The sequence below is a fragment of the Phasianus colchicus genome, chromosome 9, assembly GCF_987193195.1.
Source record: "Phasianus colchicus chromosome 9, bPhaCol1.hap1.1, whole genome shotgun sequence".
Classification (NCBI taxonomy): Eukaryota; Metazoa; Chordata; class Aves; order Galliformes; family Phasianidae; genus Phasianus; species Phasianus colchicus.
In genome coordinates this window covers 27,527,138-27,539,863 of record NC_143444.1, presented here as the reverse complement: position 1 = coordinate 27,539,863, position 12,726 = coordinate 27,527,138, and the positions used below count along the sequence as shown (strand labels likewise).

The 12,726-nt window shown below is 41.2% G+C and overlaps 1 protein-coding gene across 7 annotated transcripts in view; it reads left to right on the top strand.

Moving 5' to 3' along the window:
• Positions 1 to 11,075, top strand: part of GLIS1 (GLIS family zinc finger 1) — a 179,053-nt gene extending 167,978 nt beyond the window's left edge. Inside the window, exons 8-10 of one of the 7 annotated variants that reach the window (XM_090146691.1) lie at positions 1,261 to 1,445; positions 6,854 to 7,021; positions 10,316 to 11,075. In XM_090146691.1, coding sequence (XP_090002817.1) covers positions 1,261 to 1,445; positions 6,854 to 7,021; positions 10,316 to 10,452 — 490 coding nt within the window. In that variant the 3' untranslated portion in view covers positions 10,453 to 11,075. Of the gene's footprint in view, positions 1 to 1,260; positions 1,446 to 6,853; positions 7,022 to 10,315 lie in introns of those variants that run through there. The other 6 variants (XM_090146690.1, XM_031602818.2, XM_090146693.1 and 3 more) reach the window with 6 other exon arrangements.
• Positions 11,076 to 12,726: the final 1,651 nt, after the last annotated feature.

Here is a 12,726-nt window from a genome sequence, read left to right as displayed (position 1 = left end):
TGTATTACGTGCCTTATTTTTGTGTTTTGGGGTGGTGGAGTTATTTCATCATAGGATTGGCTTTGACCGGTTGATTTATTTAAAGCCCTGTTAATAAGCATCACTGTGACACTATGCCACTGTGACAGCTTTTGGCTGTGTTCCTCTGCCTACATGTTAAATTTGAATATGCTGAAAGCTTGCTCCAAGCAGACCCCACATTTGAAGTGTAACCCTGGGCTATTTAGCAAAAAGCCATTTGTCACAGCTATAGTAGGAGGTGAAAAGGTCCAGTTTATAACAAGTTACTCATTTGCAGGGTTAATTTAATGCAGCTATAAAAGAGGCTTATGCCTGAATGGCCAGGTTTTTGGTCATGTCTTCTGCACCACGACATCTTTCTGTCTGTGAATGGCCAGAAGAGTTCTCCTGTTCATCCCATATGGGCCAGCTGCCGTACCTGCCTTGGTGGGCTGGGGGCACTCTATGGCCAGGGGAAGCATTGAAACTTCTCTACCAGTGGTGGAAGGGATTTCATGGCAGAGGGCCAGCGAGGCTCTTCTTCAGCTGCTCCAGCTTGCTTTGGGAACACGGGGTCAGGGTCTGTCCCCTCGCGGGGCTGTCCCAGTGCTCCTGTGCTGGCCTGACTCCTGGCTGTCCGTGGGGAATTTTCCATCTCTCAGGTTCCACCCTGCCCAGGTTTCCTCCGAGAGGTGTTGCCACAAGCAAACCCTTATTCATGCCTTTTCTTTGAAAGGACAGTGCCAGCTGTTGCAGTTAATTCTGTATTTCTTGCAGTGAAGTCTAAAAAATACTGTATGAGGAATAATTGAAAACTAATGCTTTTCTTTGTCTTGGCTGAAACCCGGGTAGAAAGCTTTACCCACTACAACTGCTGAGGCACTTGAAAATAATTTACATGCTTTTACTTATTCTGACTTATTCTCCACTTCTGTTTCTGGACGTGTTTCTCAGCTTACAAAATTTCAAATTAAAACTGACCCGTGTCTAAGTTGCTTTCTGAGGAGTGATGTCATTTTGATTCTGTCATTACGATTAGTACAGGAAGCCAGTGTAAAGAAACATAAATCGTTTTCTAACTGCCTTCCCTGCTAATGAAAATCTGAAAGCAGCAATGCATTGTTATCTTTCTTTTACAGAATAATTTATAGCTGCAAAATAAATGTTTCTCAAATCTTGCTGTCACGTATGTAGGACCTTTCGAGTATTCCATTGTCCCATATTTGATATGTGAAGTTTTTCTGAATTTTCTTTTTCTAGGCTGGCTCCCAACATAATCTCTCCACTTGTCAGCCCCCTGAAAGCATTAGTTCCACCTTCCCTACTGCAGAAACACAGCTCTCCATCATCGCACAGCCAGTCACCAAACGGGCAGCAGTTTTCTGGAGTACCAAATAAACCATACGCTCAATTTCAAAACCAATCTGTACAGCAGGGATCTCAAGGTAACTTCCTTTCTTTTTCCTTTCTTCTTTTTCAGCTTTTCTGATTCCTAGTTGGGAAAAACTAATTTACTTCAGTTTTTGCATTTTCTGCTAATGTTATCATATTAAGGGTCAGCATTTCAGTCGGAAGTCCTACTTTTAACGTGGTTTTACTGAGGCAGAGTCAAAATCCCAGACCATTTTTAACTGTGATATCATATTCATATCATATTATAATAGGGTAAGGTATCTAACAGCACATGTATTGCATTTATTCAGCTTCTTTTTGGGACATGATTACAAAAAGGTGTTTGCAAGAATGAATTATGCCCACAGATAACTCTGATTCGAAGATCAAGTGAAATAGTCCTGACTCACTCCTTGATTGTCAGAGGTTTGCTCTCACAAGGCAGTAGATGCCTACCAGCTACACACCTTGCCTGACTGAATATCCAGCCTTCATCCAGTTTAGAGAGAGTGAGTCTGCCACACCAACAGTCATTTTAGCTTGCTTGCTAAAATAAATGAAGAGATGCACACTGTGGCAATGTTCTGTTCTATCCACTGATGCTGTTCTATCCGATGATGCTGTACCAGCTGTGATCTTAGATAAAGAAAGATTATTTTCCTATTTGATAATTGGCAGTTTTGTTTATATATTGTTACATGTAGTAATCTGCAAAGACACTCTGCAGAGCTATAGAGTGTCAGTGTAATTTGAGGGCAGGAATGGCAGCAGCTTAGCAGCTATATCCCACTGCTGAATTTAAAACACTTTTTTGTTCTGAATTACCCAGCCTTTTTAACGGGGAGCTTGTTTTCCTATTCCTGAGTTCTGCTGTGGTACCTCTACAATTTTTGAGGTATAAATTAGCAAGTGATATGATTATCACAGATTCTTCCAGTAGCAGAAGCTTGCATACGTAAGAAATATGTTATGTAATCCAGATGGTATGCTGCTGAAGTGTGGTAAATATTCACAGTAAAGAAGTGTGCAGGACATCTGGCTGGTTGCAAGTATAACCAAGCATGTGAGTTTGACCAGGCAGACAACCAGTTTTTTTAAACTTTCTTCACTGCTGTACTGTCATTTGCATAAGGTTGTTCTTGGCTGATAAAGTATTACACACGATTAATTTACCTGTGGGTAATATAGGAGCTTTGCTTTCTCTGAATAAATTCTAAGGCAATGCAGGATTTTAGCACAATTTGCAGCTGTAATGAGGTTCCGTATCCCAACACTTCCCTCTGCCCTCCAGTCCCTGAGGACCATTTTTGCTCTTTGGTTGGAAGGCCTCAGCCTGAAAAGTTAAAGCAGATTATATTAAATGATTTGTGCCAAAGGAAAAACTAACTCAACCTGATGCTCAACAGATTACTCAATTTTAAAAGATTAACTCTGTGAGGGAAAAGTGGCAGATTTATGATAGCACATAATGATATATGATTATGTTACTATAATGAGCTAAATAACTACAAACCACAAGAGGAAAGTTTAGCAGCTCATTACTGTGGCAGAAACAAATGCATAGACAGAACAAGTTTTGAACCACTTAAATAAATTGACTTTATTCCTTAAGAGAACCACATTTCCTTTTGAATGAATTGCTGCTTTCTAAGCGTTATGTCATAGGTTCTGAAAAAGCAATAATTTTCCACTTTGGCCAAATGTTGAAGTATTATTATAAATTCATAATGGAATTGGTCATTCAAAAATCAGTTTTGATTAGCGGCCTTTGAAATCAATTGATCTGTAACCTGTATTTAGCTCTGCTAAATACAGAAAGGAAAGCAGTTTTTTTTCTTTAGTTCTATATTGGTCCAACAGACAGGTTTTCCTTTCGTCAGAGAGAACACAAAAATGGGTTCATTAATAACACATTTTTCTAATGGATTCCCTAGAGATTTGTGAGCTTTGAATTTCTGCTGAAAAAGAAATGCTATGTAAGTTTAGCTGCAGAAGTAGACGTCTGTATAGAAGTATATAAATACTGTGGATCTGCAGTTTTCACAAGACAGCAAGCTGCATCAAGCTGGTAGCAGAAATACCAGATAAAGAAAGAATACTAAGCTGCAGTATTTATGTTTTTAAGCCTGGTTGTGGTAAGATCACACCACTGGAAATCAGTAGATGCTGAAAGAATTTGGCAGGCAGTAGAATCCTGTAGTTAGTTACACCTAACAAGCTTTTTCCTCAGAAATTTTATGCAATCTGAAGAACTTATTTGTACATCCATGTAAATGACACAAGATGGCATGTAACAGATACATTCCAATCATTTGTACATTACATCATTCTTTTTAAAGCTGCTTAAAGTTTTCCAGGTTGTGCCTTACAGAAGCAGCTGGTGCACTGTGTGAAGTGGCAAACTTTCTGTCACAAGTTATTTCAAAGCAAAATTTTAGCTAGACGTTATGCGTGGAATTCTCTTTATTCCCGTATTAACTGTTATATGTCTACCTGTACTGTACATAAACATGTAATAGCGTTCATTTAAACAGACAGGAGCTCAGAAAATGTGATTTGAATCAAACAAAGTGAAGGGAAACCTGAAATCCATGTGGAAAAAAAATATTAGTGAAGCGCTTGCCAAATTGGTGCTCCTCTGTGCTGTCCTAGCAGGAGCAGTGATGTTTACACCAGACAAACCTTCTTGTTTACTTCATATTTTAAACACTGAAGAGAGTTTGTAAGAACTTGTAAAAAATGTTCCGTGCTTAATTTTCACTAGCCAACTATTTGTTGAACCATGAGTTATGGGATTTTAGCTGTATCTCAGCTCATCATATTTCTGTGATAGGTGCATGGGAGGTAAGCCAGGTAGAAGTAAAGCATTTCAGAAAACCTAAAGGAACCGTAACAAAATGGGATTTGGAAAACAAGGCTTACAAAGAAGCGACTGAGGGAACTGGGGCTGTTCAGTCTGGAGAAGGGGAGGCTGAAGAGCGACCTCGTCCTTCTCTGCAAGTATCTGAAAGGTGGTCGCAGGGAGAGCTAGAGAATCAGGGAATGCTTTGTTTCAGGAGAAATTTCAGTCTTTTTTCTCAGGTGACAAGGCAGGTGGGTAAGTACTGGAATGGGCTGCCCAGGGAGGTAGTGGAGTCACCATCACTGGCAATATTTAAGAGATGCGTGAATGTAGCACTAAGGGATGTGGTTTAGTGATGGGACTCAGTAGGTCAGGTTGATGGTTGCACTTGGCACCATTAAAGGGTCCTTTCCAACCCAAAGATTCTATGATTGTACAATGAAATGGAGTGAACAAAAGCATCTTTAATACTGAATGTTTAAAAAATATATAAATGCAGTAAAGTTCTGTCTTGTACTGTATATCCAGAGTAAACATTGTATTGTCTGCAAGCATCAATTTCATTTCCTGTGGTTGTGTAAAATTCATGAAACCTTATCTGGCAAGAGCACCAGTTGTTACAAAAGCCCTTGTGGTTGCTTTAGCTCACATGGCCTTTCGATCTCGCCTAATTACTTTCATGTTTGGGAGTACAGCATTTAAACAAGCTGGGAATTTTCCCTTTTTGTTAGTGTAAAAGTTACACAAGGCTCAAATCCTCTGAAGCAGACTGACTGGCCTCTTGAATGATACCAGGCTACTGGAGGCCATAAGCATCCTCCTGCCAGAAGAAACTCTGACTGTTCTGCTGAAGCAGCAGTTGGGAGAATGGAAAGAGTAGTAAAACTCATGAAGAAAATCTTATTGACATAGCAACTCCCTGATCCTGCAGTACTGCAACCTGGAGGTATGCATAGGTTTGGTCAATCCAAGACTGATTTCCACCTTCCAGGACAGCTCGGTGCTCAAGGGCTGCTGCTTCTGGCCCTCTGTTACACCAGAACTGCTGACCATGTAATGGACCCATCTGGGGCAGGGGGAAAGACCAAGCCTACAGGGCCAGCTGGAAGCCTGGTGCTCAGTGCCCAGGGGCCGCTGCTTCAGGCTCTCTGTAACACCAGCCCTGCTGACCCTGTTCCATAGGGAAGGCCAAAACCAGGGCCAGTTGGTGCTCTGGCGCTCAGTGTCAACCAGCAGCTGCTCCTCAGGAAGGACCAGCTTTTTGTCCCTGTCCCCTTCCAAGTCATGGTAACTGGAACAGCCAGGTCCCTTTCTAGTGAATAGAGACGTGGACATAGTGATGGCCAGGAAGAGAGTCAGGCTGTGTTTCATCCTGTTGTCTCTCAAGGAACAATCTAAACGCACAAAGTGGCAGTCCATTAGAACAGAGCTCGCAGAGCTCCAGCAATAACCATCAGGACAGATCAACTGCCCACGTCTGCACTGGGAGGGGCTGCCAATGTGACTGTACATAGCAATGTGACTGTACATAGCGGTGTATGCCCCGCTCTGGTGTCACAAAGCCTATCCTCAGGGAACTAACCATAGTATTCCCAGTGAGCCCCAGTGGTCTCCCAGGACTTTCAGTGTTCTCTAGGGTATTCTAGAGTGCTTCCAGAGCTCCTCCGTGTGCCCCAGTCTGTCCTTTAGCACTTATGGCAAAATGGAAAGCATGGCTGCGTATTTTTGCAGTTCACTGGGCTGTGTTTAGCCAATGTATCAAAATCCATGAAGTTATTTGATGCCACTTGAGCTGGCACTGCACTGCCTCCCATTGCCTGGTTTTGGGCCAGGTGGGGTTCACAGTGTCAACGTTTGGTTGGTGCTGGAGGGCTGGGCTGGGCCGCTGGGCAGAGCAGAGCTGCCACCATGGTGACACAGGGCAGTGGGAGGGCTGCAGTGTGAGCTGTGCTGGGCCACATGTGGCCCGCAGGCTGTGGGTTGGACGTGCTGCTCTTAGATGAACACAGAGCCTTCTCCTGATGTCCACGTGAAGTCAGACCTGCACCTCTGATGCCATTCTGCTTGCAGACTGTGGCCATCTGTGTTCATGGAAGAGTTTTCATTTGAAATAAGAGCAGTCTGGGAAAGGAGAAGTTTAAGGTACTCTTAAAAGAAGTTGGAGTAAACAGTGCTTTCTCCAGCAGTGCATAATGCAAACTGAATGGAATAAGACTTTACTGTGCTGTAAAGACAGCATTTAAATATTGCATTATTGTACTAAAAGTAATTCATTATAAAATCCTTCCCTTAGGAGTGACTATCCTGGACCTGATCCAGTGAAGTACTCACTACTTAGCTTTGAACACAAGTGGGTTGTGGAGTTCATTCATCCAGTCTCTTCTATTGCTGAAAGGAAGCACATCCTTGACATTTTTGCTAGATTGGGATCACAGTCCACAGGGACAGAGTCTGACATAGCTTTTATATTATTACACCTTCTAGAAGAGTGTGATCATTTTTTCCATAGTTAAAACTGAAGAACTGAAAAAAACCACAATAGTAAGGAAATACTGTGACAGAAACGGAGTGAAAACCATTGCAGTAGTGTTAAAATGTGTATGCAATATCTGTTTTCAGGTTACCAAGGCAGCTTTCACTCAATACAAAACTGTTTCCACTATGGAGACTGCTACAGAACAATGGACCAGTCTGTCACCAGTGATGTGCTAACAGGGGAATCCCATTGCTTTAATCCTCTGAGACATAATGGCTATCACATACTCAGTGCACCTTTAGCTTCAACAGGTAATTTATTCTGCCTATAAAAAATTATCTGTATGATATTTTTAGCAGGATGGGAAATAACATATTTTGAAGTCAGTATTATTACAAAAATATGTTTGCACTTGAAACTCAGTCACTGCAATTCATCTGGATCTATAAAAATCCCACAAGGAAAGCAGTTTTTTTCTTTAGTTCTATATTGGTCTAACAGACAGGTTTTCCTTTCGTTGTGCTGGATGTCAGAAAGAACACAAACCTTCAGGAGACCTGACACATTTATTGTGTGGGCTATTCATTGTACATGTCTTCACATGTGCTCAGGCAGGTTTTTCTGATCAGATTGTAGCTGAGAACATAGTTAGCAAGATTCAGGAGAAAAGAGCAGCAGCAGGAACTTCCTGTCTGTCTAAGGATAAACAGAGAGCTTTGCTTTACAATACTGATATTTACAAAATTGAAAGACACTGCTTTGAGAAATTCCACTAAAAGTATTTGGAAGTTCCTTTTCGTTTGGAAGTTCCTTTCCATTTATGTATTGCACATTCATTGCAGCTGTATTTCTCTGTTTAGCTACGGATTTGCACGGAGTAAAATCTTCTGTGAGTTACAGTGTTTAGAAGACTATGACATTTCAATCAGTACTTAGATTTATAAAGCATTTTTCTACTTCTAAAACTATAATTAAGAATTAATAGAATTGCTGAAATCAAACGGAGTATGAGTATTGTCAGAGCTATGAAATACCATCATTTACTCCATTCTTTACTTACATATCAATCAACAAATTTTTCTTCGTGTTTGCATTCAGGAGAGCATCTCAGCTAGGGACAATACTGAAAACATATGTTTAAATGCTCTTTGAAATGGGGCTTGAGTCAGACCACAGAATTAGAGCTGACTTTCCTGTTTGTTTTGTATTAAAGGAGTCTCTGTTCAGAGAGTGCATGCATTTGTCTCGTGTTCCTTACTAGAAAGTGTATGCATCAGTGATTAACACAAGGGAAAAGTTGAAGATGAAGTTTCAACTTCAACTTCGAAATCTTTTGTGTTATTCATAAGTTTGATGTTACTAAAACATAGTTTCTTCATATTAACATCAAATTTCAAGTTCATATTGACAGACTGCAATATTTAAAGAACAGACTAAATAAACTTTCCAAAAGAAATTGTAGGAGCAAAGAATAATACTATGGCAAGACACCAACTTCAACAACAGTTGATTTTTATGTCTGGGGCTAAACTATTATGAAACGTCTCTCTGTAATATTTTTGTTTTCATACTGGTTACTGAGGTATGCAAATACTTAGAGACTGAAACATAAATGTGGATGAAATGATATTTATATATATATTATACAAACGTATATAAATCTTAGCTCATCTTTTTGTGTATAAAATAGAACCATTCATGTTTGCAAGATTCATCAAGGCTAGCTATTAATTTTTTTCAGGCTTTTATAGCACCATTAATATTAAATGAGTTCTCATCTCACAGGAATGCCAAATGTGACTGGCAAACAGCTGTTGCATGAATTACATTAACAGTCAATAAATTTTTATTTTCTGTTCAGGACTTTGGATAGCTTATTTTATCTGGAATCTAATAACGATCTCTCAGGTGCATGCTTATCTTGGGTTTTGTCCATCTGTGGTTGTGTGTTCACCCTGTATACAGACTCATCAAATATAAATTAGCATATCATTAACACAAATCTTACCAAAATACCGATCACTTCACTTGGAATGATACACAGCACAGCACAGATAAGCAGGCTAGATTCATCTTTCAGAGACTTAGGCCATATGCTGCATGCCAGAATTCTACAGACATCAGAATTTGACCCATTAACTCAATTAATGTGTGGTAGGAAAATGCATAAATGTAAATAAGTAGAGAATTTTGCCTCTAAAACAGTATAAGATGGTAAAATGCCTTCTAAGGACTGAGCTGACATTTCTTTCTGAAATAAGGATTGGCTGTTCAGGACTCCAGGATCTATCATTACCAGGTGCCACACAGCCTGAAGGCCTCACTTAAAGCCTGGTGCAGTTAGATTCAGCCACATCTAGATACACGTGCTTGCTGTGTTAAGCAGCCTGAAAAGATAAGAAACACTAAACAGAAGAAACATTTTTCTTAGAAGGGAAACTGGGGCACAAAAAATCTAAGTTGTTTCTTAATGTCTCCTCTGTCAGGCTGAGAATGGAGCCAGGCCCCAGTGCCTTAACCATGAGGGTCAGCCATCCACACGTTGACTTGTAATTCACGTGAATGATATTAGTAAGACATTTTCTCTATCAGGCAGTTAGTTCATGGGCATGTTCTTAGCAGGAAGAAGGATCTTGCTCCATATGTTGCCTCAGCTGACTTAATGCTACTTGAGGTTATTTAAATTGTGATAGGCAGGCTCTTGATTCAGAGAGTCAGACCCCTCTGTTGAAGGTCATCCAGACACTTTCTTCAAGCCTCAACCCAAAGCAGATGATAGGGTAAAACACAATACGCAGGTTAAGGGACTAACATAAAGGTGTCAATGTTTCATGCAATAGCTGGGGGCAGGTGAGGCTTGATGATTAGGAAATGATGGGAGAAGAAGGCTTAGGAGGTTGTCCAGGCCCTCAGCAGATAGTGCCATGGGGTGTGCAGGAGGAACTGCACACTGATGCAAGAAGTGTGGACACAGGGACAGATGCTGAAGGGAGAAGGACAAGGGCGAGAGGTCAACATGAAGTAAGGAAAGCTGCAAGTTCAACTCAGACAAGTGAGCAACCAGCAGCATGGTGGGCCTGGGTGGGCTAAGAACGACATGGTGCACAGCCCCTTTTGCACATCCCATGAGCCCGACTCGCCCCAGACACTTGTCTACACAGACCTCACCTCTGCAGTATGTAGGACCCACATTTCTCTAAGATCTAAAGAGCAGCTGGAAGACAGATGGAATGTTTTCCAAAGCACCATTAAAAGGAAAAATACACAAAACAAGAGGACAACAATCACTTTTAGTACACATTTAGTAGGATCCTTGCCCGTTCATTGTTTTGCCATCCTATTCTGATAATAACTGTAAAGTCTCCAGGGAGTCATATTGATACTTGTGCTGTCCTTGAACACGGGTAGCTTTCCACAGAAATGAATGGGAGCCTCATACACTATGACACAAGTGCCCATGGAGATTAGTTTGTGTATCTCCTGGGTAAGGCTTTGATGGTAAATCCTATTGTCTTTTCATTAACGCTGTACTGCATTCAAACTTTGCTTCCTTCCTTATATGTACTGGTCCTAAATCATGTCCATACAACTTGTCACGCTTTCAGGCTATGATGCAGTCTCTGAAGCACAGTGTGTATCTGAAGACATGGTCTCCAATGGAACCGATGAGAACGGATTTTTCCAAAATGGCGCCTTTGATCACTGCTTGAATCACATTCCTCCAATCTATACAGATACCTAAGAGCAGTGTTGACCTTACTTCCTTTACTATACCTATAACTGTGTATGTAATAACAAAGGTGTTCAAGTACTTTTATTTAGTCTGTATCCCTATATGTGCTCATTTAAATAAACACCTCACATTTACCAAACCATTTTATACACAAATAGTCTGTGTAAGATAATATTGGAACCTGTTCCTTGGCTGTGGCACTTTGAAATTCATGCTTTAAGGGAATGAGGAGCATTTCAAGCCGCTTGTTTTGTAAGTTCTCTTGATAAAGTGTAAATGTAAGTTATATAATAAACTTGTAAAGAGGGTTTTTTCCCTGAAAAGTATGTTTCAATTTGAGAATGTCAGTCCCTTTAATCAGTTTTTTCTTAAATCACTGGTCAATTCTTCTTCTTTTTTTTTTTAATAACTAAAAGGATTCTTTTTTTAATCCCAGACCTCATGTATATAAAATTTTCATTTGCTCAGCTTGTTTTATATTTTCAATTTTACAAGAAAGCATTAAAAACTGGAAACAAGTGTACTGTCATTTCTTAAAATCATTGGTTTGCCTGGTGAATCCTGACGAATGACATACAGCTACACTGTATTCACTCCCAACTTGTGCCAGCACAGGTGTGTTTAAGGCCAGTTCCTGGAAATGTCCCTGGGTTGTTTGAGAGAACCATAAGAGAGGCCAGCAGTTTGGGTTAAATGAAGATTTGCCGTATCCCTGGGAAACTATTAAAAGGTAGCATCACCTTTCTGCTTGTACTACAAACGCAAACAGGTGACAGTAAATCCCCTAGCTGGCTTTGGCAGTGTCCACCTGTGACTGACTGTGCCTCCTGCCTCCTGTGCTGTAGGACTTGGCCTTGATCACAGGGCAGAGCTCTTATGAAAAGATTTTTATTTATTTTCCAACTGGTCCCTGATAGTCTGTGAAGAGGACAGCATACCCACACCAAGCAGTCCTTCCCACGCTACTGTGCCTTCAGCAGGACCAGAAGTGCCATGTGAGGAGCATGGTAGCCTGTGGTGGCTGCCCTGTGCCCACTTGAGCTACCTGAAATGCTCTTGATGCCCAGGACTTCCCTCACCATCGCACAAATCTTCACAAGCATCACCACTAAGGGCACCTAGATGGAGCATCACTCAATTTCTGGCAAAAAAAAAGCCTTCATTTACAGCTCACAGGGCACCTTTAGAAAGCTCAGACTGGGTCAGAACTGCCCAGTGATTGAAGATGTTTCTTTCCTCTTCTGCTCTCCTCTCTGTTACCAGGATCTGCTTGGCAGCCTCATGCTCATACAATGTTTTCAATGCTTATCATGTGCCAGGCATGCTAGTTCCAAAACCCAACTCTTCGTTCTCAGCCTTGTAAGCCAATTAGCTGCTCCCCAGAGGAACAGCCTAAAATAAGAAGCAGCTGCTAGGAGATTTCTTGTCTCCACAAAGGACTGTCAGAAAAAATATCAGGCACCTGGCTTCAGCAAAGTAGCAAATTGCAAAGGAAAAAAATCCTTAATTCAGTGGCATGTTAGGAAAATACCGCATTTTGCATAACCAGAATCCACTGAACAGACCCCAAACTAAATGGAATGAACTTGCATTAACAGGTCCACAGCACCATGCTTTTCCTTAAAGTCACAAAGTTACACAACCATAACAGATACATACATTTTTAAAGCACAATTTGATGGTAACAAAGCATCCTGGCAGCCAAAGTATTGGGGAAAACACAGTAATTGAATAAACCCAGAGGTCTCCAATGGTCCATCCACTCCATGTGTTTATGTTGGTTGTTGACAAACTCAACGTGAGCTAGCAGCCTGGGGTTCTGCTCCCACATGAGTATCAAGCACCCTGGTGCTTCTGTGCTTCTCCTCAGCCACACGAGCCTCTGCAACCCTGGATGCCATTTTACAACAGCATGTTTAGCACCAAGGCCAATTTGGGCTAACCAGCAAGCCTACATGGATGCATTTTACTTGTTTCCTCTGCGCCTGTTAGTGTACAGGCTGTACAGGTTGCACCCTGTCAGTGTGCGTGAATATGCCTCTGTACCCAGTTTAGCTTTCTGTCCTCAAGAAATCTGAGTGAAATTTGAGTGAAATGCAGACATTCAGGAAGCTTTAGTTACTAGAGGTGCATAGGGGAACCTTTTATGAACAGTTCCTCAAAATCTCTAGCTCTGCAGGACTGCAGTCCCAGCTAGAAACCCATTAATTGTGGCTGCCTGCCCGCCCCAAGCAGTCCCTGGCAGCTCTGAGTCACCATTCCTCTCCTAGAATTACATTTAAA